Below are 26,227 nucleotides of genomic sequence, written 5' to 3' on the forward strand. Positions count from 1 at the left end.
TGCCTCAATTTTTTTCAAATAAAAAAAAGAGAACAGAGACTTAAAACTACTAAGATAAAAACAGCCACCAGAGGGACATACAATATGGTTCTAATTTTGAAAAAATATGCAGCATTTTTGCTTATCTAGAAATTTGTTTAACAGCCCTGAACATATTTTTGCTACAGTAACTTGCTTTAATGAAGCGTCATCCAAATATTTATACAGTGGCATACCATAACATACTTCCAGGTGGCCAGTGATTTGTCAATCTAGTTTTCTGGGGAATTCTTATGCTTTGGGGAATTCTTCTTGAATCTGGATATACTTATCACTGGACACACCAAGAGGATATTTTTTAGACTCGTGCGCTTTGTATATTTATTTTCACTCACACTAAAAAATCTATGTTTTAGATTATTGCAAAATCCTTTTTTCCGTTCCTTATTGAAACAACTCATTCTATTAAGAGCTAAATGCTAGCAAGATACATAAAATGGCAAATTAAATATCAGCAGGAAAATATTCTCATTTTATATGAACATTTCAAAATAATACATACTTTAAGGTCAAATAATATATTCACTCAAAGAATGCACTACAAAACTGGCCATAAGCAGTCACCTTATCACACTTATTTTTCACTGTGTTGAGTACAATCTGTAATAACTTTCCCTCCCTGCCATGCATAAAAAATTATTTAAACTGGCAAACCAACTTTAATACAATGCTTAAAATTCCTATATCTGAATACACGTTCTAGTTCAAATCAATAATTATAGTGTGCTGTATGTGCATTTTACTAAAACTAAGCACATTATTCAAATTCACATGCAAAAAGGTACTTGAAACAGAAGAGAAATTATAATTTGATAGAACTGCCAAGGCAGTTCATTTCCAATTGACAGATTTTTGTCTGCAGTGAAACTGTTATAGTGAAAGATTTTCCCTAAAGGTCATTATGTGGTTTTAATGTAAAACGAATCAAACCATTATTGGACATAACTATTTTTATGTTATCATCATGTACTGGATGAGAATGCTTCTGTAGTTTTATTTTTACTTTGATACAATTCCTTATATTGTGCACTCTTATGTTTCCACACAAGTGGCTGTTAGTGTTAAGACAACTTAGCAGTTACCTGGGGTCTCCATTTTCTGTTTGACTCTCCCTAAAGATAAGATGATAAACACAGTGAGCTATACCATTGCTGAGCTGCAGGAATGTTTATTACGGCAAAGTAATGCTTTTGAAGAGGAAAGGCAAACTTCAGAATATTATAATGTTTTTAGGATGTAACTTCTCTGCAATAATTGTTCAAAGGAAGGAATATTTTGATTAGAAAACCCTAGTTGATATACTCAAAATTTAAACGAAGTGCTATATAACTTATAATTCATTTCACTCCAAGATTAACCTTTTAGGTTTGGACTTTCCGTACTTCTATAGGTGTTGAAAGCTGACAATTTATTTAAATGAAAATGTTCTAGGCTCATCTCACATACTTCTATTTGGGGCAGCAAAAAAGATCAGTCACTTCATAGCTTGATGCAGGATCCCTTACAAATCAAAAAGATGTAATACAAAAATTATAAAAGGAGATTTGGGAAAAATCCCTTGCATTTATTGTACAAACGTTGGTGGCTCTTGCACAGCTCGATATGGTTTTATTGTCTCGTCTCTTGCTTCAGTAACATTATAATACTAGAGATATAGCACTTCTGTGAGAGTTCTACATATAGAGTCAGAAGGCCTCAAAGAAAAACCAGACAAAACTAAGTTAAAAGCAGCTTTTATTAAAATACTCTTCAAACTTCAAAAAGTTTAAGTTAATGAGTGTGTCTACTATAATACATTATATTACAGGATAATAAGCATTACTATCATAAGGTACTGAAGCTTCTACAAAACACAAAAAGCCCTAAGAGTTTCACCTTACAATAAATAATCATCACCGTCTACGACTTCATCTTATTTTCATTTGATGTTGCATGCTGAAGCTTACATGTATAGAGCAACATTTCACTCCTTTTTTGTATAGTCTTTCCATGGTGTGGACAGGACACCTGTTTAACGGGCTCAGTATTTGTAATGCACTAAGATTTGCAAGAGCAGCAAAACTCCTTTTGGCAGGGAAGCCATTTGACTTCTCCCTGTACCATTTTAAATCATTTACAACCCACTCTAAAATATTTCTGCTGAGCTTCTATTGAATTTAAATACAATTATCCTGGAAAGTACAAGAGTTTCAGTGTTTACAGGCCTCTTTTGTCAAGCATACTGTATACTAACCTTTTGCTCATCTTTCTAACAACCTACAAGAACTCAAACGCAGCAACACAAATGAATCCTCCTTGTCAAGAAAGAACCTCAATAGCCACCTCCTCTATCCACTTGAAGACAGTCATCTAAGTCACTTTGTGTTGATTATGTAAGTTTGTTAACTACTGATCAGCACAAAAACCACATTCATCTCATTCTTTACACATCAGTAGGAAATTGTTAGAAAAGTATAGAAAAAGCTAGAGTTTCTCTCAGAAGGCGGCTAATAAAATACTTCTTTTTTTGCGCAAAGCATTTGGAAAAGAGAAAAGGAAGAAAAGGTTTGTGTTTTGTTTTTGCAACTTGGGTAAATCACTGGACATTAAGGACACGTGCTGAGACGTCATGGTGCCAGTCACGTAATTTTGTATATTTTGGACCTAAGATCTGGATGGGAATCTTTTCCCTGTGGAAAGAAGTGATAGAAGAAACATAAGAAAGGAAAGAACTTTGTCTCACAATTCAATTCACACGAACTGAAAACATGCCATCTCCATGCACTACTTACAGGCCTATATACTTTTTCATCTGTCTTTTAAGGCCTGAATCAATGCCAAATGAAGTCAATACGAAGACCCCCACTGAATCAGGTACTGGACTGGGCCTTTAGCACCACTTTGAATAGCACAATATTGAATAGCATAATTCTTCAAGAGCAACAAAATAGCAGCTATCTATCTGTTCAAATCTTAGAAAAAGTTAATCTAATCTATTACAAGCCAAAAATGCATGGCTAGATTCAAGACAAAACATTACATGCATCTGTTTACAAGCTACCACTAGACAGAGAACCAACTGTTACATTCACTGAAAAGTTCCAACTCCTGTACAAACCTTAATTTTCACAGTCTTATACTAAGCTCCTAAATAAAAGCCAATCACAGCACACAAAAATATTGATTTTACATGCTGATTCATTTACTAATACATTTATAACACACAATACTAACACAGAACAGCATGTAAAAGTTTCTAGAACTTTACACCAATGCACCAAACTGCAATATTACATTATCAGTTAAAAATAAGCCATGCAAAATATTGAATACTCAAAATATAGATCTCAGTTAAACAACAAATCAACTTACTTTGTTTTCTTTGTAGTCTCAGTTTCTGGTTCTTTCACTGCAATGAAATAAGAACTTTTATATTTCTAAATAATCACTTTGAAACAATTGAGTTCAGGTTGATCTTCCTCAAAAACAATGCCAATAAAATCTTGCATCACACGATCATGTATTTCATACACGCCAAAGAAAAACTATTATAACATTTTTCAAGAGAGTTATTGCTACTATTTTTTCTATTTACCTCAACCTGTAAAGCCATAGGGCCAGATTTTTAAAAGTATTCAGGTGTCTAAAGATGCAGACAGGTGTCTAGTGGGATTTCCAAAAGTGCCTAACTCCCATTAGAGTTCAATAAAAGGTAGGCACCTCCAGAAACCCCTATAGGTTCCCGGCATCATCTTTAGGCATCTTTACAAATCTGTCCCTTAGTAACATAAATCCAAACATACAGAAATTACAGGGAGATAATAATGTTCACTAATCATTTTAGAGTAACAAATTACAATTTCCCTATTATTCCACGTTAAGTTATGATTTTTAGATTTGGTATCTTTAGCTCTTGTAAGACAGAAGCAAATGCTATTCTACTAGAAATGCCTATTTTCAACAGAAAGAAAAACTCACTTCTAGCCCTGAAGCATCATAACGTACCAAAATTTAGACCCATTTGAGCTCTACGACAGACTACAGCCCCACTCTGGGCCTCACAAGCCAGTGATTTTGAGTGGAAATTTCTCCATTTGGTGGTGGTGGAGGAAGGGCAGGAGGGACATTTTTCTGGCAAGCTGATTTAGAGGAAATATGTTAGTTGTTTTAAAAGGACTCTGTCAGCTTGGAATTTAGCCAGGTCAAAACAAGTTTCAGGCATTACATCGGCCCATAATCCCCTCTTTTGCTGTGTGGAGGGTTCATACAAAAAACAGGGTGACTGACTACTGAACTGATGATCCAGGGGAAGAAACATTACAAATTGGATTAGAGATCTTTGTTAGTTATTGTTTCAGCACCTTATAGCAAGTTCTACCAGGACAGAGGGTGCAAGTCCATTACAGCTACTTATCCTTATCTAATGCTGCAACACCAAACAATGACTCACTGTGTTCAGTGCCGGTGATTTGGGCAAGGATCCGAAAAGAACGCGATTGGGTAGTTCCTGTCCTTGGGTGCCAGTCTTCAGTATCTTCAATCAATCGTTTTTTGCTGGCATCACGATGAGTGGGTGTGTGGTAAAACTCTGTATAGGTATCCACAATGTGCTTCCTTGGTGGACTATTTCAACAAAGAATAGTTATAAGGGGAAAAATGTGAAATTTCACCAGGAAATCTTAAATTTTGTCACTGTCACAATGTCATTTAAGACTTCATCATGCACTACCAAGGTTTGTAAAAAGAGCTTCTGCATTTGGGTGCAGATGTGCTTTTGTAAACGTTACAACAACTACATACGAAGTGACATACGCTCAGAGATAGAAACACAGATTCAAGTCTATTGCTTGCAAAACAATTCCATGAATTTAGTAATTTACATCAGATTTACCATGAAACACTTAAAATATTTTCTACAGTCACTATCAAAATATATCAAACAGCACAAATAGCTGTTAATACCATGTTACACACATTTTTAAACATTTACCGTTTAGGCGGGTTTTTCCTTATAATTGAAGGAATAAGCCAACAGAAGAACAGTGTTCCAGCATGAACAGGAAGGAAAGAGGAAAAGAAAAATAAATAAAAGTAGTAAGAAAAGGGAAGTGAAAGATATGGGTAAGTCAAGTGATAAAGTGCAACGAGGACAACCACTAATGACATTGATATCCTGCTACAAAAAATGGGTTCTGTGCAACGTCCATGATTTTTTGTATGTGCATCTGCAACTAATTCCATATATATCCACAGGTAAGAAAAAAATAATCAAAATGTGGCTTTTTTTTATAATGCTATCTCTGAAAAGTAGTATATGTAATGCTGGTGAAGTGTAATGGGCTAAATGGGCCTGGAGAATGAAGTCCTCTCTTTGTTCACAGAGCTAGAGCACACTGCCTGTTAGGTGTACCTTAGCTCTGCTCTGGAACATAAAGTGCTGCAGCTACAACGATGAAAAGATAAGAAATTCCATGCCTCCCAACTGAATTTATCAACCAGGCTGCCAATTGTGATGGTGGTTCTTGAGATGTGGATTGCTGTCCCACAGAAAGTATATTAGGGGTTTGTCTACACAGTGGAGTGTTGCACTCTATGGGGATATCACTTCTAAAGACTGATTTATTTTACATACATCCAAGGCCGGCCCTACCATTTAGGCAGCCTAGGCAATCGCCTAGGGTGCCAGAATAAATGGTGGGCGCCGTTTTGCCGGAGGGGGCGGCAGGCGGCTCTGGTGGAGCTGCCGCAGTGGTGCCTGCAGAGGGTCCGTGCTCCGCGGCTCCAGTGGAGCTGCCGCAGTCGTGCCTGCGGATGGTCGGCTACTCGCGCGGCTCTGGTGGACCTCCCGCAGGCACGACTGTGGCAGCTCCACCGGACCCTCCGCAGGCACCATTGCGGTAGCTCCACCAGAGCCGTGGACCAGCGAGCGTGGCGGGGAAATTCCCGTCTGTCTAGGGCACTCAAACCCCTAGCACCGGTCCTGCATACATCAACAAACAGCTATCTGTTACAGAAATGCCTTGCATTATCAATCAGGGCTGGCTTGGAAGTGGAAACCCTAAAGACGTAGATGGAATTTTTCAAAGGCACAAAGGACAGTTAAGTGCCTGACTCCCATTAAAAGTCAATGGAATTACAATGACAATCTGTTTTGTACCTTTGAAAGTTCCCCCATAATGTTCCATATGCTATTACCAGTCCCTGAGCTATCAGTCACCCAGGGATATGGAGTTTTTAAAACTATACTTTCAGGAACTGTGGCAAATACATGGTGATGTTCACCATTTTGGAAAGTTCCAAAGGGGACCGATAACTATCCTTTTTAATAGTAACAGTTAATTTTTGTTTTTACATACTGTATAGGAGATGTATAATGCCAAATTAACTCCTTAGATATGGCATGGCAAAACTGCAAAAGTTGAAAAAAAACTTCTGTTTGTATCAATGTACAGTAACTCCTCACTTAAAGTTGTCCCAGTTAACATTGTTTCATTACTGATTAATTAGCAAACATACTCATTTAAAGTTGTGCAGTGCTCCACTCTTACATTGTTTGGCATCCTCCCTACGCCTCCACAGCACCTCCCACCCTCCAGCAGACCCTGTGGATCAGCACCTTCCCCTTCCTCCCCACAGCAATCAGCACTGTTCAGGAGGAAGAGGGAGCCTCCGTGCCGAATTCTCATTTAGGAGGCAGGAGGGACATGGGAAGAGTGAGGACTCGGCACGCAAGCTCCCCACTCCCTCCCTCCCTCCCCACTGCCGCAAGCCAGTTGATTGCCCCAGGCAGAAGGGAGGAGCAATGACCCCCTCGCCTGCCTCCTGCCCAGAGCAATCAGCTGGCTTGATGCATTTTGGAGGCAGGAGGGAGGAGCGAGGATCTGGCACACAGACTCCCCCTCCCTCTGCCTCCTGAACAATGCAAACCAGATGACTGCTGGGGGCAGGAGGTGGGGGGGGGAGCCTGCGTGCCAAGTCCTTGCTCCTCCCTCCTAAACACTGCAAGCCAGCTGATTGCCCAGGGCAGGAGGGAGGAGCGAGGACTCAGAGTGCCTCCCCCCTCCCTACAGCAATCAGCAGGGGGGGGCAGGGGAGGAGTGAGGACACAGCGTGCAAAGTGAAGGAGTAGAAGATGGGGGGAGAAGAGGCAGGTCAAGGGTGAGGGCTTGGAAGAAAGGCTGGAGTTGAGTCCCCTACCCCCAGCATAGTCAGTGCCTGTGCTTGCAAGGACAGCAAGAGCAGCAGCCGGACAATCCATTCTCTTCCACTCTGACTGCACCACCTCAACCAAGCTTCATAATCAGCAGTGACAACTGTAGTATTAAATTGCTTGTTTAATATTGTTTAAAATGTACATAATGCCTTTTGTCTGGCAAAAAAAAGTTCCCTGGAACCTAAATTCCCCTCCCACCCCACCCCCCAAATTACATTAATTCTTACGGGAAAATTGGATTTGCTTAACATTGTTTCACTCACAGTTGCATTTTTCAGGAACATAACTACAACATTAAGTGAGGAGTTACTGTACTAAATTTGTTTCACATTAAAAAAAGCTGCAAAATATTGGATAAGAAGGCTATTTGTCACTAATTTGTCAAAAAAAATAAGAGGCCTATTAAATTCATTAGTCAGCAGCAAGTATAGAATGATGTGAGAGGCATTAATATAAGACAACGTTTAATATAAAAGACAAATTAAATTAGTGATGTATTTATGCCTCCTCAAGGTTACTGAAGGAGAAGGGGGTATGGTAACAAAAGAGACAATGGAATTTCCAGGATGACGGAGCACGAGTAAGAAATGCAGACAAAATGAAGTGATGCAACAAGAGAAAGTTGTTAGAGAGAATTAAACTGGAAAATGAAAGCTTATATATAAAGAGGAGTGAATTTAACTGCAAAATGGAAATACAGAGAAACTAAAATACATGCTAGTGAAATGCACATTAAGAAAGAACACAGGCAGTTAAATAGCCTTACATGTTTATTAAAAGCTGAATCATGAAAAAAATTTCTGCTAGGTTTTCCCCTTCATTGTCTTTGCTACAGATGAGAAGCCTTCCCTTTTTAGAGCTTGAAGTTCTTTATGGTAATTACTCAGGGAGGCACAAGATGGTGCCAGAGCCAAAGACAAAGACATCAATACAGGCAATTCAGCGATTAGCTCAGGCTAGCGTTTTGTATTTATTTGAAGACAGGTGAATGGGAAGGAAGAAATGTCATTTTTAAAATCTGAATAAAATCATCAGTTAATTTAAACACATGGAATCAAATATATCAACAGATTTTATATGTATTATATGTATATCATGCTTATTTAACTGTGTGATGCCCTTCATCCCCTAAACCAATCACTTCTCTAAAATGGAGTTAACCCTCACTACAGTAGCAAGTTATATTACCAATATCATTAGGTATATAGTAATAGCATTAAAAAAAAATCTCATCAGTACACGCATGAACACCACACAAATATTTTATGACGAAGAAATGCTGCAATATTTAATATGATGAAAAGCAAAATCACACCATTTTCAGTGTAAACCAAAACAATTTACTCCATTAAAATGTGGTTATTTGAAAACATTAAATTGCTTTACAAAATATTAATTTTGCACACAATAAATCACACATGCTGGTTATTTCAACAACATAAGCCACCGTAATTCAACTCCAGTGCTGTTGATACTAACTTTGTCACTGTTGTTACCTGCAAAGGAAAAAAGTATTTAAAAGCATTATCTCAGTGATTTCCTTTCCCAATACTTCAAAGAATCTTCCAAATTCAAATTTTGGCAAAGCCTTGTATCTTCTAGGGTCAAGCTGAAATTTGATAGGAACCTATAAGAGAAAGTTTCAGGCCAACCCACGTGGAACTGAGTAAGAAGCTGAAGTACTCCTTCCTGTTTTAAGCAGCAGGCACATTCTCATGTGCGAGTTGGCAAGAAGGTCTTGGTAAAAGCAAAATTACATACAGCCACATGAAGCAAAAGAGCTCTCCCTTTAAGCCATGGCTAAGGAACAGAAAATTGACCTCTCTTCCCCATCCTACAGTGAAAGCAAAGCAAATCAGAAAGCAGACTATTTGGCAAGGCTGCAGTTTTGATGTTTAGTAAGGTTTTCACCAGGGTCAAATGTCATATTTTGAATCACTACACTACACCAATATTTCCACAAAAAGGGAAATAGAGAGATGCTAAGTGATTTTATTCAAGGCTGCTGCTGAATGCCTACATAATAAAATGATGATTCAGCAGCATCATCCAGAAGAAGTTAGTATTATGGAGAAGTTCCAGATCTTGATATATCTAAGAGTTGTGCGAGTAACTGATTATTTGGTTTGCTTTGGTTTGACCTAAATTTTTTTTGACTAATAAAAAAAAGTTGGAAAAAAAAATTTTGGTTCAGCAAAACGTTTCGTTCTACCTAAAACTTAATGTCCCGTTTTGATTTTGAGCTTTCTAAAGAAAAACTTTTGTAAAAAGAAAGGAAATCTCCTAAATGAAAAGGTAACTAAAAAAATAAACATTTCTTGGTTTTTTGAAATTTAAAACCGCAACAATTTAGTGAAATAGACATATTTGCAAAACATTTTGGTTGATGTAAAGATTTTTTGCTGAAAAAATGGTTTCGGCCAAAAAATTTGCACAGCTCTACTAGTTGTGTTGTCAGGTTGGTTCAATGAACTACAACTGACAAGTTTTAAACTATAGTTTGTAATTGAGGCAGAGATTTACACACTCTTGAAATGGTGGTGGGGGGGGGGAAAGCAATCAGTCCCTCATCTCTAGGTCTATCAATTCACCCAACCACAACTGGAGTGTCAGAGTTAAAAATTTGAACGCTTCTCATTCCTCTTGCTTGCCTCCTCCTTTTGCTCCAATTTTAATATTCTGTATTCTGTTTTTATATACACCCAGAGTAATATATTGTTTCAAAAATCTGAATCTACTATACAATAAGAAAATACCCACAAGACTCCATGTAGCCAACTCTGTTTTTAATTTTAATAAGAAACTGACTTTTTAACAATGGGATAACTTGACTCTGATTTAAACACAATGAGCAGATTCAGCTTTCATTTACACCCATGTAAAAATCAGATGTTGACCCCTTCACTTCAGTGAAATAACACCTGATTTATATGGACTTAAGTGTGAGCAGAACATTTCTTAACTATATTCTGCTCTTCAGTTACAACAGCAAAAAATTATCACTTGCTCACAGTTATTCCTGAAGTACACTACATGTAAAGAGTGTGATGTGCTACTATATGGGTTCTCAAACTGGGGGTCAGGACCCCTCAGGGGGTCGCGAGCCGTCAACCTCCACCTCAAATCCCGCTTTGCCTCCAGCATTTACAATGGTGTTAAATATATTAAAAAGTGTTTTTAATTTATAAGGGGGGTGGTGGCACTCAGAGACCTGCTATGTGAAAGGGGGTCACCAGTACAAAAGCTTGAGACACACAGTGCTACTGGCTAGGAAAGCCTTTTGTAAACAGACTGAATTACTCTAGTCTAAATATATCTGTAAAAACGACAGTGTAATTTCTCCCAGCATTTCCTCACCATTACACCTCTTTCATGCATAAACAAATTCTTATACTAATAAGGGTTTGCTCAACATTTGAAACAAAAATATTTTGAGTACAGCCAAGTCCAACAAGCCTAGAGCTTTTTACTTGCCCAACAATACTGTACATCTACCAGATGCACCACACCCTTTTTTATTATAAAACAGACCTGCTGAACATGTGTATTGGAAGGGGTTTCGTCTCAGAGGGTCCCATTACTTCAAACTTGCATCCTTCTGTTATTTCAACAATTAGCCAATAATTCGGGTTAAGCAAGGAAGCACTTTGCCTGCTAATTAGCATGGTGACTAAGCAAGCCGAGTACTTTTACCTAGACAGATGCAGATGTACATGCTTTTGTCATTTTCGTTTTAAGGCTTTAAGATTTTTACAGTTGTGCTTAATCAAGTTGTAGTCCAAGTATTCTATACTGTCGCCCTTTATTATAACAAAATACACTTTCACAGCCTCACTGAATCTTTTCCAAGTTTCCATACTAGAATTTTCTGCTAAGATTGGCAGGAAGACAGGAATTTCTTCACTAGTCAGTTGACATTTTCTTCACATAGTATTGTTTTTTCACTGAATTTATTATGATGCATTTATGCTGCTCAAGCAGCCATCCTGTCTTGACTGCTCAAGTGCTAATTCTAGGCCTGCAGCACTACTTCCCTGCAAGAGAGCTGATTTTGATATCAGTCTGTGGCTTTTTTCAGTGCTAGTTACTATAGCTGAAAGCCAGCTCCCCGTATTATTCTTCCAAAAGCACCCTTCCTAGAAGTATATGGATGGTTCACCAGAGCACATTTAAGTCTCCTAGTATGGAATGAGTCTTCAGGACTTGCTATTTTTTCCCTTTTTTAAAGCTGTGTGGAATAAAGCCATCATCTGTTTGGAAGAGTCTTAAAATTGCCATGACAACAGTGTGATATAAAATGCATAAGGCCTGCACTATATGAATGAACATGTGGAAGAAATTTGTTCTGAAATAAAAAAAGGAATATATATATTACTCATTTATATATTAGCTCAATTATTTGTTTTTAAAGTGGAATAATTGAAACCACAGTGCTGTACTTTAGTTCAGATACAGATGTTTCTCTCTTTATATGTTACTGCAAGAGGTGAAAGTAAGCAGGTCCTGTCTGGTATGGTGTACCAGCATGAGCCAGTAAGCCGTGCCAGATTGAACTGGCTTCCATGACAGTGATTTCAAGGGCCCAGGGCTCCTACCGCTGCGGGGAGCCCCAGGCCTTTTAAACCCTGACCAGAGCTCTGGCAGCTGGGCTCCCGCAGTGATTTAAAGGGCCTGGAACTCCACGGCAGCTGGAGCCCCGGGCCCTTTAATTCATCCCTGAGCCCAGGGGCTCCCAGTCACCTCTGCAGCTGGTAGCTCCGGGGTGATTTAAAGGTCCTGGGGCTCTGGAGCCCCAGGACTTTAAATCTTGAAAGGCCCCGCCTCTTCTGGTTGAGGCCATGCCTCTTCCAGTTGAGGCCACACCCCCGCTCAGGACTCTGGCATACCGGTAAATCCTTCAAGTTATTTTCACCGCTGGTTACTGCTCATGTTCAGCACCAAATTCAAAGTGTAACAGAAGAGATTTGCATCAGGACTACATTTTTGTTATTGCTCCTCTGATGACCTCTAAACAAAAGTGGAATAATACTTATACTAGCTAGCTTTAAAAGTCTCTGGTAATGATACAAAACACTTCTTGAACTTCACAAATTAAGTTAAGGTTGCAAGAAAGTAAAATAAGTAAAATACATTAAAACTGTTTCTTCAAAATGTAGCTTTATGGCCTTGATTTAAAGATTTGCTGAGCATCAGCAATGCCAAAAACTATCCCGTTAGTGTCTTTAAAATGTTAAATCTCAGTAGACATATTAGTGAGCGTTTTAATTTTCAAAATACTAGAGTTTGCCTTTTTGACAATTCTGAATTGCTAAAAATATTCTAACACTTGAATTTTAGTGCTGGCTTTTTAGATTAGATGGACACACTTCTGCGTAACTGAACTTTCTAGGAAAGTTACATAAGAACCAATGAAAAACTAGATTCAGTTCAAATTTGATCTTCTCCCCATACCAATATGTAGGAAATATAACCAGTTCTATATTTTGCCTTCTTTCCCAACCTCTAGATGAAATGCTGTAACTTGCACTACGTGGCCAGCCATTGTCAAGGTTATTCTTCCTTAGTGTCCTATTCCTGGTTTTCCTCAATTCTAGATGGCCCTTCTTGACAAACTGCCTCGCATTTTTTGGGTGCCTGCTGCTTTCTTTACCATGCCGGGACTGAAAAATACACTACTGAGCTTGCAATAAAGTTCAAAACGCATCCAATGAATGATTGCAACTGCCTTTTCAACAAATCTCATATGGTTCAACTCTATAACAAAGATTATACTGCAGACACAAGAGACTTTTAGAAGATCCTCTAACAAGCTCACTTTATACCTAAAACCAGACCATTCACATTTATCTTTTTCACAGAGATGTTCTGTGAAAAGAACCCAACTCTTGCAAGATGCGTTTTGTCCCCTTAAACACAGCCCAGTAAATTGTCTGGAAGAAAAGTCCCTCATAGCAAACAAAGTGCCCTGAAGCCACCTACCCATTTTGCTGTTTATTGTCAACCTGGCTCTCTTTGAATCCTCTTCTTTGTCCTTCTGCCACATCCTGGGCATTGTTGTTGGAATACGTGTTCAGGGTTGTATTGTATGTGTTGGGCTGCCATGGGACATTAACTGCAGTTTTAGCAGCATTCAATGCAGGTGAACGCTGGTCAGTACTGGATTTGGCATTAACATGCAGTCCAGATGCAGTGAATGGGGGAGGCGTGACAGTGGCCAATGGTGGAGGGGAAGAAGCACATGATGGAACAGTTGCATGGGCTGGGGTGAAGGCAGATGACGGTGATGGAATGGAAGTGACTTTTGAGGAAGATACAGCTCCAAATGGCCTTGGTGTCTTATTGTAGGCCATGTTCACTGTGGAAGTGACTTTGGGTGCAACAGCAGATGCAATAGGCACAGGCTTAACTACTTCTTTAGGTTCTCCCTATATAAAATAAAAACAAAAACATACAAAGCACACCAACCACATGCAAAATCCTGAACAGACATTTTCAATGGAAACAGCGAAGGGAATTCCCTTTGCTTCAAAGTACGACAGATGATGTTTTACAGTAGCAAAACTTCACCTATAGTGTATTGGCAAAAAATGTATACATGACATGCATTTTGGGGGTGGGAAAACAAACATAGAAACCCTAGATAGTAGCTTCTCTTATCTCATGCAAGATATCCATGCCTCAATAAAGTTTAAGGATTAACCAAAATACTCACTCAGATGTAAAGGCCACCAGATTACTCATATGTGGCCTAGAAGTTTGCTTAATAAATCCACTTCAGTTTTTTTTTTAATTTAAATTCCATCTCAAACCAATTTCAATACACACACACAGAACATTAAATTTGATATCATATGTAGCAATTTGCTGCTGTGTAAAAGGATATGGGGTACATGAAGTGGTATTTCAAGGGGCACAGCAGCAACTGGCAAACAGCTGAAGACGAACAAGCCAAACACCATTAAGGCTATTATTTACTTCCAGGGTTTGAAGTGTGTTTCAAAGATGGAACAGAATTCCTCAAACACTTTTAGGATCAGAGGGGTGCAGATCATCATCATGCATCTCTCCTGTAAAGACTTCCTACCTGCCTCCATCTGGTTAAAATATTGGAAAAATAATGTTTGCAAGGATTCTAAAAAATGTAGAATATAGTCTTGACTACAGTATTTTCCAACAGTGCGTGAACTCTGAAGGGCAATGTTCTCCACTACTGGGAAGAACTCTGATGAACTGTTCTATACACTTTATCAAGCTAGACTCCTTTCAAGAGCACAGAAAGGTAATAGCTTCTATTTGGAAGAAACTGTAGTGGTTTCTCCCTTCAGGATGGGGCAATGCTGCCATAAGGCTATCATTAAGGTAAGAAAAAAATAGTTAGAACACAGGTGTTTGAGGAAGAAAAAGCTAGAAAGTAATATTTATATATGGCTTTTTGTTAAATCACTGTACTCATCCCCAATTTTTTTTTTAAGACCAATATCACTAAGAAAAGCACTGTAATATCTTGGTACATGAGATCTTTACCCTAAATATGTTGTGCTAAAAGAACAGACTGACTACTAGTGTGCATCGAGAACTGAGTAAAGGAAGTGCAGAAACTAGTGTGACACACTACATCTCTGGGTAGACATTTTAAAAAAACAACATACCTTTTGTACAGGAACAGGATCAGGCTTTGGTGCAGAATGCGCTCTAAAATAGAAAAAAATATGCACAAATTTAAAAATACATGTACTTCATTGCTAGGTTACTGAAATAGTTTACCTGTTAAAGTATATTTATCTATCTCCTCCCTCATTTAATGTTGGTGAATTTTCACTAAGCTTCATTATTTTCTGCAAAGAAAATGAGATGACTGGATTTGAACCCACAGTATTGCAGCCAACATATGACAAAAAAATGAACAAACTGGATTCTCTTACGCCAAAACAACAATTAGGGCCCATCAAAACAGCCAACCCTACATAAGGGGTGCAAGAAACTACACAAGTTTCAATTAAGTTTCCTTCAGATTGAGCAGTAAATGGCAGCCATGACTATTGTATGGACAGAAACATCACAGGCTGCTGCAGAAACAACTTTACGTTACCTCAGCGAACATCTAATGAAGGGCTCATGTCTGCACTTAACGCTTCTGATTTTTCAACAAGAACAACATACAGAAGTCATTTTCATCTCTGTTTTAAACTACAATCTTTTCAATGGCCATGAGCCATAATCTCAACAGTTTGCTTATTGTTTTCCTTTCCCCTTTATATGATATTACTTCATTTAACTCAACTGCACCAGTCAGACTCTGTTTTAATACAACACCATCCCTACAGCAGTGCTAAAACACAAAGCTTCTTTTCACTAAAAAAAAGGCAGTTCTGCTTTTGAAGGATTATAGCCAAATGAAGTTATTATTGGTACCTCAGGTCTTCCAAGATAAATTTAATATAACTCCAAGTCCTCTGCAGGTAGCAACAAAAATTCTTCCAAACAGATACAAATGGTGGGGGAGGAAGAGATGGAAGGGGAGGGATAGTAATGGGCATAAGGAACATCATCCACACTTTGTGATACTGAAGGCTGCCCTGGTAACATGCAGGAATCTAAGGGCCTCACCTAAGGTGTCTGTGTCATTAAAAATATAAAATAAAAATAAAATAACAGTACATAACCATAATAAAATATTTGAATATATATGTACTGCAGCTTCCTCTAAAGATCACTTATTGTTTGAGTTCACCAAATAGGCTAATATTGCTCGGCAACACTTTTTTTTTTTTGGCATGCAGTTGATATGAAAGAATGGCTAATCGCCATATTTTAAGACATTGTTGGCTGTATCTGGTACTTGAGCTGAAAATCTGGCACTTCAAAAAATTATCTAGAAAGCAGCAATTATACCTCATCTCAAATCATACAACCCTGATTTTCCAAAAATATTTGGAATAGGCTTTCGAATAAGGGAGGCTGAACATTACTTCTGGAATTCCACTGCCTGGTGAAGAGTTCCGTTAATTGGTGAGCAGACAACTGAGGTTGCAATTAAATTAAATCTCTGTTAGGCTCTCCAGATGAGCACTGTATCAGCAGCAGGGAAGTGTAGGGAGCCAGAAATGGAGTTAAATAGATATTTCAGATGAATCTATACAACTGATGCTTCCATTTAAGCCCTTTGACTTCAGGGCATATCACCCCCTTCTAATAATAAAATTACTGTGTGCTAGTAAAGTCCTCAGTTAACAAGTGTGGCTTATTACTAAATGGGAAAAATGGAGATATAGGGATTATACAGATATGTTGGCTAAAGAAATATGCACAGAGAGAGAGAGAGAGAGAAAAAACACATTTTTTGGCCTTTGTCTTCAGCATTTGTTCATCACTGATGACACATTATGCACACTTCAACGATAATTCTGAACAGAGAGGTTTTTGTCCCGTTGGAGGAACAGGTCTGCTCTCTCAGTTTCCCACAGAATTTCCAGTCTATGAGACTACTGACCTCAAGACCTAAAGAGCACCGGGGTGCATCATTAATCACTTCTAATTCAACAGTTCTTAATTTACAGCAACAAAAGCAAAAAGAGAACAAATGGCAACACACATGGAAAGATTTCTTTTTATTATGACCATAGCTGGCATGAAACATGTATGTCATTCCATAGTTCAATAACTTATTTACTGATGTGTTTGCTGAAAAATTACTATAATCTAAGCTGCCCCAGCAGCGTAAAATGAAAAATGTTCATTTTTGAAGTTTGAGTTTTGTACCTAAAGATTCAGCCAAAATTTTACACTTTACTATCTCCTATTGTTAGACCTGAAAGTATCACCATATTCTAAGGGTGAGGAGTAATTCACAACACCGTCCTGATCAGTCTCCTTCCTAAGACTCTCCTGGCAAAGAATACCAGAGTGGATGTTGGTGTTTAGGAAAATGGGAAAGTGAAGATTTATGAACTCTCCCAACATTAGTTACATTTGTATCATCCTTTCCTTGACATCCCTCTCCTAAAGTTCTCAGGAGATTATAACAGGCCAACTTTTAGACAGAGAAAAAAAATTAAATGACATTTCAGTTTGAGATACATTTATGCATACACTAGTCTGAAGTAGTACTTGCAAAGTGTTATTTCCTAATGAGCTGCAAATCTATTTTGTCTTCAAAATGAACATGTAAAAATGCTATTAAAAAAACAAACAAACACAGAAGTGAATTCAGTTTCTGATCATTAAAAATGTTCGCAATGTTCTTTTAGCCTGTGGAGTCAGGGTAAAATTAAATAATGGTATGCTGTCTAAGTACATTTGAGACTAGGAAATAAAATTGTTGACTTCAGACCACAACCAGCTAAATCTGTGGTTTCTCCAAGATCACAAAGAAAATGCTCACCAAGCAAACTGAGCCACCAAGATGTTAATGAGAAAAATGGTTATGCAAGTCAGTAAAAAAAAAAAAAAAGAAAAATTCATAATTTAGGGTGAAACGCAAAATGTTTCCAACACTTCAACTAAATGGAATGCCTCCTTAAGTACTTTAATAAGCACAAATACTCTTAGTATTGTAACATATGCTAATATATTAAAATAGTTTTAAAGCCTATCTGTCTGCAGTATCATACGTGTCCCTCCTAGCTACACTTGATTTTTCTCCTACTTTGCCATGTCAGGACTTAAATTCCAGTTTTGCAGATAACAATTCTAGTGGGTAAAGTGTGCTGAGGAGAACAACAGACCATCAAGGCTTTCACAAACATTAAATACTTTTTTTAATGGTTAACAGCAAGAAAAGTTACTTAATTAGGGTTGATGGTACTAATTTGAAAGGAAGGTCTCTTGGTCTCCTTTGGCATAACTAAGGATGCCAACTGATCAGAAGATGAACCAATCTAATTTCCACAACAGTAGTAAATTTATGCCAGCTCTTGGTCAGAATATTCAATACAAAGACCACAAAACCCATTCATAAAACAGTTGCCAAAGTGTTTTTCTTGCAATAGTTTGTCACCATAACAATTACAAATTCAGAACACTGAGAGTGTTTTATTCCCCCGAAGTTTTGTTTCAGGAGATTTTCTGTACTTCCAGCATGATAGAAACCATATTCTACCTGTTTTGAAATTTACACATAAGCAATGGTCGAATGTACATATATCAACATTTAGGAATACTTCAGGTCATATTTCTGCTGATCATAGATGCATTTTGTATTTATGGTAAACCAAGAAGAATCTAATAAAATTTATATAGTGTAAAGGTACTATTATGAGATCTATTACCAGACTGGCAGAGAATTTGGGGGAATTTGCCACCATGAAATTGACTCTTATTCATCCTATGCTAACCTCAAAGTTAGGTTTACCTCACTCAAGATATTCATTAGTATGAGCCAGGAAAAAGTCAAGTTAGACTTAGATTCCACTGATACACACCCCCATTTCCACTTACTATTTGGGAGATTAAAAATGCAACTACACAAGGTACAGCTAAAACCCTATATTATTCATAACAATTTACATGTGTAAATTGTGGACTAAGAGTTTACAGACATAAGAGGAGTCAAAGTGATCCTGGATTCCAAAATTAAACAATAAAATAATATTTTTAAAATAACTAGATGCCACACAAGTAATCCTATGAATGTACTGCTGGTAAAGAAATTGTTATTTCCCCTGAGGAAAAAAATAGGAGAAAAAATCCTATGCTAAAGGCTGTTTCTACCATGGCTTCTAACTGCCTTGGTAGTCTCCCAGAATAAAGACATGCAGCCTTCAGCCCTAGGGCAAGGGAGCAGGATTATCCAAGATTAGGTCTAGTTATTCAGCCCTTGTGAGCCGCAACACCTATCTCTTCTTGAAGCAAGGTTTAACCTCAGTCTTAATAAACTAAGACAACACACCTCTACCAAATCAGATTTCCGTCATAATCTGATTTGCTAGTTCCGAAACTAAGATAAGGAGAAAGTATTTGTTCTGCACCCTTGGTGAAGCCATGTAGTCACCACACATTTTTAAGACACCTGGTGGAATTAAACAGCGAGGAGTCATGTTGTAATTCTGGGTCTGACTTGTGGCAATTATTAAGTAATGAAATGTTTCTGAAACTGTAAGATTGCAAATCAACAAATTTGCCATTGCACTAAATATTCCTCTTGTATCTATTAAGTCACCTGCTTCTTCCAGGATAATATTTCTAGCTTATGCATTAGTAAGGATAGAAAACCTGGCTCAGACAAAAGAACCTAACGTTCAACCAAAATATTAAAAAACAACATTGTTAAATTCATTTTGCATTTGTGAACAATCTCTTCTTCCAGCTATATTTGCAAATACCACATTGCAGTATTTCCCCAATTCCATTCAGAATTAGAAACAACAAAATGCAACGAGAAAGGCGTTGCCATATGGTACTTCCAGGCCTACAAGAATTCTCTATTGAGACTTCCAGCCTATTTTTGCAGATGCAAGAGATTTAAACAATTAACACAGGTTTTGGATAAGCATCCGAAATACTGCGTGTATACTAAAGACAGACAATGAACCTTTGGAAACTGGCTCATCACTATTCATCAACCAATCTGTCAGTGCTGTTTATGTTTTGCAATGAAGTATCATACAAACTGTGAAATCAAGAATTTCTGCAAATGCAGTGTAAGTTAGTTGAATTTTCATATCTGCTTTATGAAGAGTATGTAGAAGGAAAAGAAAAGGTGTTTAAAATCGTACACTCAAATGTTCACTCAAAAGGGGAGAATGTCAAAGCTTTGAGAAGATCCAAAGCTGAACCTGTATTTTCCAGGTTTCCAGGAGGGCGGGGTGGCTCAATGGAACAGTAAGAGGATGCGATGTCTCCGTAAGGCACCTGCTCAAATTTGGCCAGGTTTTTATGACAAGTCAGACCTTTCTGTCTCATTTCACTGGCCACAGTGAAGTGAGACAGTGATTTTAGCTTAGTTCTTTGTGGAGAGACATCCACACCACAAAATTTAGTAGACTTAGCACTGTCCCATCTCCATCAAGAAGTTTAGTTCTGCTTGTGATAGTGCAGTACTCCTTCATGGGATAAATTACTTCAGTGTCCAGGTCTGGCAGCCTTTCTGCCTTTCATAAACAATACATGCAGTTTAAAAATAAGTTTCTCCTATTATTTTAAAAAAACCTATTTCAGTGCAAATTTGCACCCATATAATAAACCCACCATGCATACACAAACTTCTCCATCAAAGTTGTTTGTTCTTTTTCAGAAGAAACTATACTCCATCTGTGTAAAGTCCATTTAGACCAGACCAACAGATGAACTTTGTTCTATAAACACACGGCAAGCTGTTTTCATATGATTAATATTTTTATGACATTTAATGCAATTGAAAACTTTCCACCTTTCAGCCCAACCTTATTAGCTAAATCCATTAAGCTGTTCTTCCCTGTAGATGATATCTGGTTAATACTATTCTTTAAATTCTCATTTTATTCATTCCCTTTCCGTTTATTTCACTCATAAAAAAAGGATTAACACAATATTAAAAAGGTTCTGGCTATAGTTAACCATATGGCTTTTCTACATTACCCACTGGATCGATGGGCAGCGATCGATACAGCGGGGGTCCATTTATTGTGTCTATTCTAGACATTATAGATTGACCTCCAAGCGCTCTCGTTGACTCCGGTACTCCAGCAGGGCGAGAGGCACAGGTGGAGGCAACAGGAGAGCTTCAGCCGTCAACTTACCGCAGTGAAGACACCACAATAAGTAGATCTAAGTACATCGACTTCAGCTATGTTATTCACGTAGCTGAAGTTGCGTAACTTGGATTGATCCCCCTTACCCCGCTAGTGTAGACCAGGCCTTAGACAGGAAATGAATAATTAAGGCTGAAACTGTATTATTGCATGCTATTGTCACTGCAGCATAGATAAGCCACAGTATGAAGGGCAATGAAGATTGAGCAATTTTGTTATGTCTCTAACCTCAATAATTAGGCATCTGGTTAAGGATTAAATTGGATCTACAATATAGTTTACAGGTTTTGGACAATATGAATCAGCCCTTAATAAATCCTTCTTGCTGAAAGGGCACAAAATGCATGCAGGGATGGAATGAGAAGGTGCTTAACTGTCCTGTACAGATGCCATCAAAACAGAGCCAGATCTTCAGCAGATATAAACTTGCAAAGCCCTGTCCAGTCAAAGGAACTATGCCAGTTTACACCAGCTTAGGATCTGGTCCATAACACTGCATATGTTTAAATCCAAAAACCAGAGAAAGACTTCAGAGTTAGCATCACACTGAGATCATTTAGACACCTCTTCTTTCAGTCTAACTGCACATTCATGAGAAGGCCGCTGTAACTTTACATTTGAATTTTTTTTTAATTTTTTTTAAAGCAAAAGCTTGAACTCTGCTGAAACAGAAGCAAATACTCCCCACCTCTCTGACAAAAAGTTTCCTACTTCCAGTTGCCAAGAGGTTAGTTTTATTTATCAGCCCCTGATTAAACGAGGTTCATACACACAAAATGTAAAAAATTAATTATTCAAAACTTTTTACACTTCCTTTTAGGCAGGACCAGCTCCAGGCACCAGTGCACCAAGCAGGTGCTTGGGGCAGCCAAGAGAAAGGGGCGGCACATACGGCTATTTGGCAGCGGGTCCCTGTGTCCCCTCCCCTCCCCGCGGCCACTTGGGGCAGCAAAAATGCTGGAGCCAGCCCTGTTTTAGGCAAACATTTTAAACCTCTAGAAAGCCTACTTTTAAATTACAACAATGTGAAAATGGCAGAACTATTTTGTAATTGGTGGACAAAACCAAGGGAATGTGCTTGCAGTCAGAATCTGTCAAGTTTAAGCCTGCTGAAAGATCTTAATGGCCAAATTATAAACGCTTAAAAAAAATGGAAATGCTGACATACTACTCCAAGTTGCTTGTGGGCCCTGTTCCAATAATGGCCTTTCCTACCACTACTTATAAAAGCCAAACCAGGCTGGAAAGCTCTCTGTATAATTCTAGCTTTTATTTCAATTCTGTTTTGCATGGTGTGGGGGTTGGGACACTTCCTAAATGTAATCCAGTATAAAACATTTTTTTTCTGTGTAAAAATAGTGAAATATGGCATCCTCAAGATCAACCTATTTCCTGATCATCTAACAGCAATTCTTAGCATGATATATTATATCTGAGAAGCAACTGATGAGATCCTATAGGCAACTGCAATAAAACTACTATCTTAATGGCTTTGCCATTTTGGCTTGCGGTTTGAATTTTCTACTCAGCTTTATTTTAGAACAGTGGTCAGTTGACAGCCAATTTACAGAGCTGTAGCTTCAAAAAAAAAAAAAGGCGACAGGGTAAAAATGTTGAATGTGCACATGCCAAACTATGACTTTTGCTAAGGGTTATCTGAACAATAACAAAATCAGATGCAATTTAAAGCTAAGAAAAATGAGAAATATTCCATATATTTGTTATTGACCAAAAATCCCTTTATGTTATAGTAATAGGTAAAAAGTACTTTAATGATTTGTATAACAACTTAAATTATATACCACATAAAAAGGAAAAACAAAACATGTTATCGTTTTCTTTTCTGCTTATAAAATAATAATAATAATAAATAATAATATCTGGCTCTTATAACACTTTTCATCAGTAGATCTCAGAACTTTTACAGAGAAGGTCATATTATTATCCTCATTTTATAGATGAGGAACCCTGAGGCAAAGAGTGGGGGACCTGACTTGCCCAAAGTCACTGAGCAAGCAAGGCAGGGGCAGAGTCAGGAATACATGTGTATTATCACATGGCCTGAGTTGTTTGCCATGTAATAATGAAATATAATGTTGGTCTTACATGCTATTTTATATGCCTACTCCTAGAAGTAATTCACTGCTTTAGTTATCTTATAAAGACAAGCACTGAAAGCTTGTAACTGCACATTCCAGGAGTTTCAGTGAAACAGACGTCTATGGATGTATACTTTAACATTTTTAAGGTCAGGGAATTTATCAGGTATCATAGATCCAAATTTACGTCTAAGAAGAAACCATCAATTTCAAACCCGTTAATTATTAAATGAATATAATGCAGTTCAAGTACTACACCTACCATTGCGTCATCTTGCTTATTTTTTAAAGGTTTTACAGTCAGTTTTCTATTTAAAAAAAAACAAACGTGTCTTGTTCTTGTTGTGCTGCAAAAGACCAACACAAATAGGGGAACTGACCTACTATACAAAAGGTACAAGTGAAATCAACTATATACAAAGTGCTGCTCTAACGTGAAAAATAAAATTTAGAAAATATTTTTCTAGTCTTTCAGCTGTAGTAATCTTAGGTGTTAATTGTAACAAGAGAAAGTAATTTGTACAGTCAAAAGTGTGATTTTTACATTAGTCTCTCTCAGCTTATTTTTCTCCTTTCTCCAGAAGAATTCCTCTCTCAGCATGTGCGTGTGGTACAGTGCAGTGGAAAATATATTCGCACATTTCTTGGCTGGATAAAGTGTGCACAAAACTTAATACCTCTGAACAATTACCTGCTTGTACTTGGCATATATTTTGTTCATGAGTCACAGTTTTAGAATTCATTAGCTATAAGTTTTCATAAGGTTAATTATTTTTAACATTTAACTTCAGTGTCTGACAATCTGAATATGTTACATACCATCTTCATATTCTCACTCTGTGAGATTCCTTAGGACATGAGACAGTTACTGCAGTAAAGCACTAAGCCAGGTAGATGTAAGCAAAAAGACTGGTTTTTTTTAGCTGGTGCTTCAGTATTCAGTCAAACCAAACCTTGCTCTCTTTTTATATTGAAGGCAGGCCCGGGTCTTCTCCATCATGTGTTAAAGCTGACGCTGTAAAGGAGGAAGCTGCGGCTGCCTTCTACTTCGGTATTCCCCCAAGCAAAGACTGGGCTGTTTTCACGTCCTCTCAAGCAAACCACTGCTCACAGTCCCATTCCTGTGGTCTTGTGGCAATCCTACTGAACACATTTTTAAAGACTAAGTGCGGCTAGACAATAAGGTCATCTTATTATAGGTTATTTAAAACAATGTTAAATGATCAAAGTAAAAACTATTATATATGTAGCAGAACGCTGAAATCTCCACAATTTATTTGCTCAAGGGGATAACATTTAAAGCTGTATCTGCTAAGGCTGAAGGTTCAGAAGTTGTTGGGATTCCCTCCAAGACCTTTTCCACTTGGAGATCCAGTTCTCTGGGATCCAAAGAAATTCAGTTTGACTCCAGATTTCACCACTCGGGTTCCTTTATTTGGCATACAGCAAAGCTACACTGAGTTGATCAGATTCAAGTGGAGGGGGTGGGTACAGAGCGTACCACACATCCACAGTTACACAGCAAACCTCTTCCTTTTTATACATTTACACATTACATTACTTTTACTACACACTGCATTACATTTTGAGATTGGCTTGGTTACTTTGAAGGAACAAATGATTGGGCAGCATGCCCTGTCCATGCATTGTCCATTCCTACCTTACTTTGTCCATGGTTAGTAAATGGTTCCCTGGGTATTCTCCCTTTTATCTTAGCTGGCTCAGACATTCTGTCTTAGCCTACTGACCTATTTACTTATCTTATGGTACGCCCACATCTTGAATACTGTGTGCCCAGTCTCAAAAAAAAGATATATTGGAATTGGAAAAGGTTTAGAAAAGGGAACCAAAAATGATTAGGAGTATGGAACGGCTTCCATATGAGGAGAGATGAATAAAATCATAATTTTCAGCTTGGAAAAGAGACGACTAAGAGGGGATATGATAGAGGTCTATTAAATCATGACTCGGGTGGAGAAAGTAAATAAGGAAGTGTTATTTACTCCTCCTCCTAACACAAGAACTAGGAGTCATCAAATGAAATTAATAGGCAGCAGGTTTAAAACAAAAGGAAGCATTTTTTCACACAATGCACAGTCAACCTGTGGAATTCCTTGCCAGAGGATGTTGTGAAGGCCAAGGCCTGTTCAAAAAAACTCAATAAATTCATGGAGGATAGGTCCATCAGTGGCTATTAGCCATGGTGTCCCTAGCCTCCATTTGCCAGAAGCTGGGAATGGGTGACAGAAGATGGATCACTTGATTACCTGTTCTGTTCATTCTCTCTCAGGTACTTGCCATTGGCTGCTGTCAGAAGACAGGATACTGGGATAGATGCACCTTTGGTCTGACCCAGTATTGCTGCTCTTATCTTCTTGTTTAGCACAAACTTTCTGTTTTCAGCCTAGTGATCCGTTTACCTCCTTTATTCTATCCTCCAAGAAATGAAACCTCCCTTCATGTGTTAATTACTCATGTCAGGCCAAGCTTCAGCTATAGAAGCCTCCAGATTACATGCAAATGACATAACACCCTATTTTGCATATTCTGTGGGTCCATGAGAGACAACAAATGTCCTAGTTACTATACCTTTACCCTGAACAGCCTGCAGCATGGAAGGGTTTTGAGAAAAACAAGGATTTCTACACTCCTGACACGGGCTGCTTCTTTCCTTAGCCTGGGTGAAGCGAAAGGCTGTGGCTAAGGAGCCTTGACCACAATGCTAGGCTGCCACTTAGCCTGGACTGGGAGAAGTGGACATTGATGTAGCTCACACATTGCTCTTTCAGGCCCCCATGGCCAGGGGAGATATGGCAAGATCCTTACCCAGAGCCACTGCACAGGCTGTTTGGTGGAAGGGACTATGGTTTAGGCTCTCCCTCTAGGTTAGTCCTCCCAGTCAGAGTCCCAGAGAGCTACCCACAGAACAGTCCAGACCATATCAGAGGAAGCCTAGCGTGTCTCCTCAACCTCTTCTGATCAGGTGAGCTAAAGCTGCTAGGCGGGATAGGTTCAAAAGGACCCATCAGGTCTATGGGTGTCACCATTACACCACTCACGAATGATGAAGCCTAGTCATTGATGTATTATATTTAGCAATTATAGTGATGTCAAATCAATTCCTGAACAAAGTATCTCTTATTGATTGATGCCTGTTTCTTTAGTTCACT

The 26,227-nt window shown here is 38.2% G+C and overlaps 1 protein-coding gene across 1 annotated transcript in view; it reads right to left on the reverse strand.

Moving 5' to 3' along the window:
* PDLIM5 (PDZ and LIM domain 5) overlaps positions 1–26,227 on the reverse strand; it is a 189,354-nt gene that overhangs the window by 67,292 nt on the left and 95,835 nt on the right. The window contains 5 exon segments of the mRNA XM_030564809.1: positions 1,122–1,151; positions 3,391–3,427; positions 4,469–4,641; positions 13,211–13,656; positions 14,881–14,923. Of these exon segments, the coding sequence (XP_030420669.1) occupies positions 1,122–1,151; positions 3,391–3,427; positions 4,469–4,641; positions 13,211–13,656; positions 14,881–14,923 (729 nt within the window).

The sequence above is a fragment of the Gopherus evgoodei genome, chromosome 5 (genome assembly GCF_007399415.2).
Source record: "Gopherus evgoodei ecotype Sinaloan lineage chromosome 5, rGopEvg1_v1.p, whole genome shotgun sequence".
In the NCBI taxonomy this organism is placed as follows: Eukaryota; Metazoa; Chordata; order Testudines; family Testudinidae; genus Gopherus; species Gopherus evgoodei.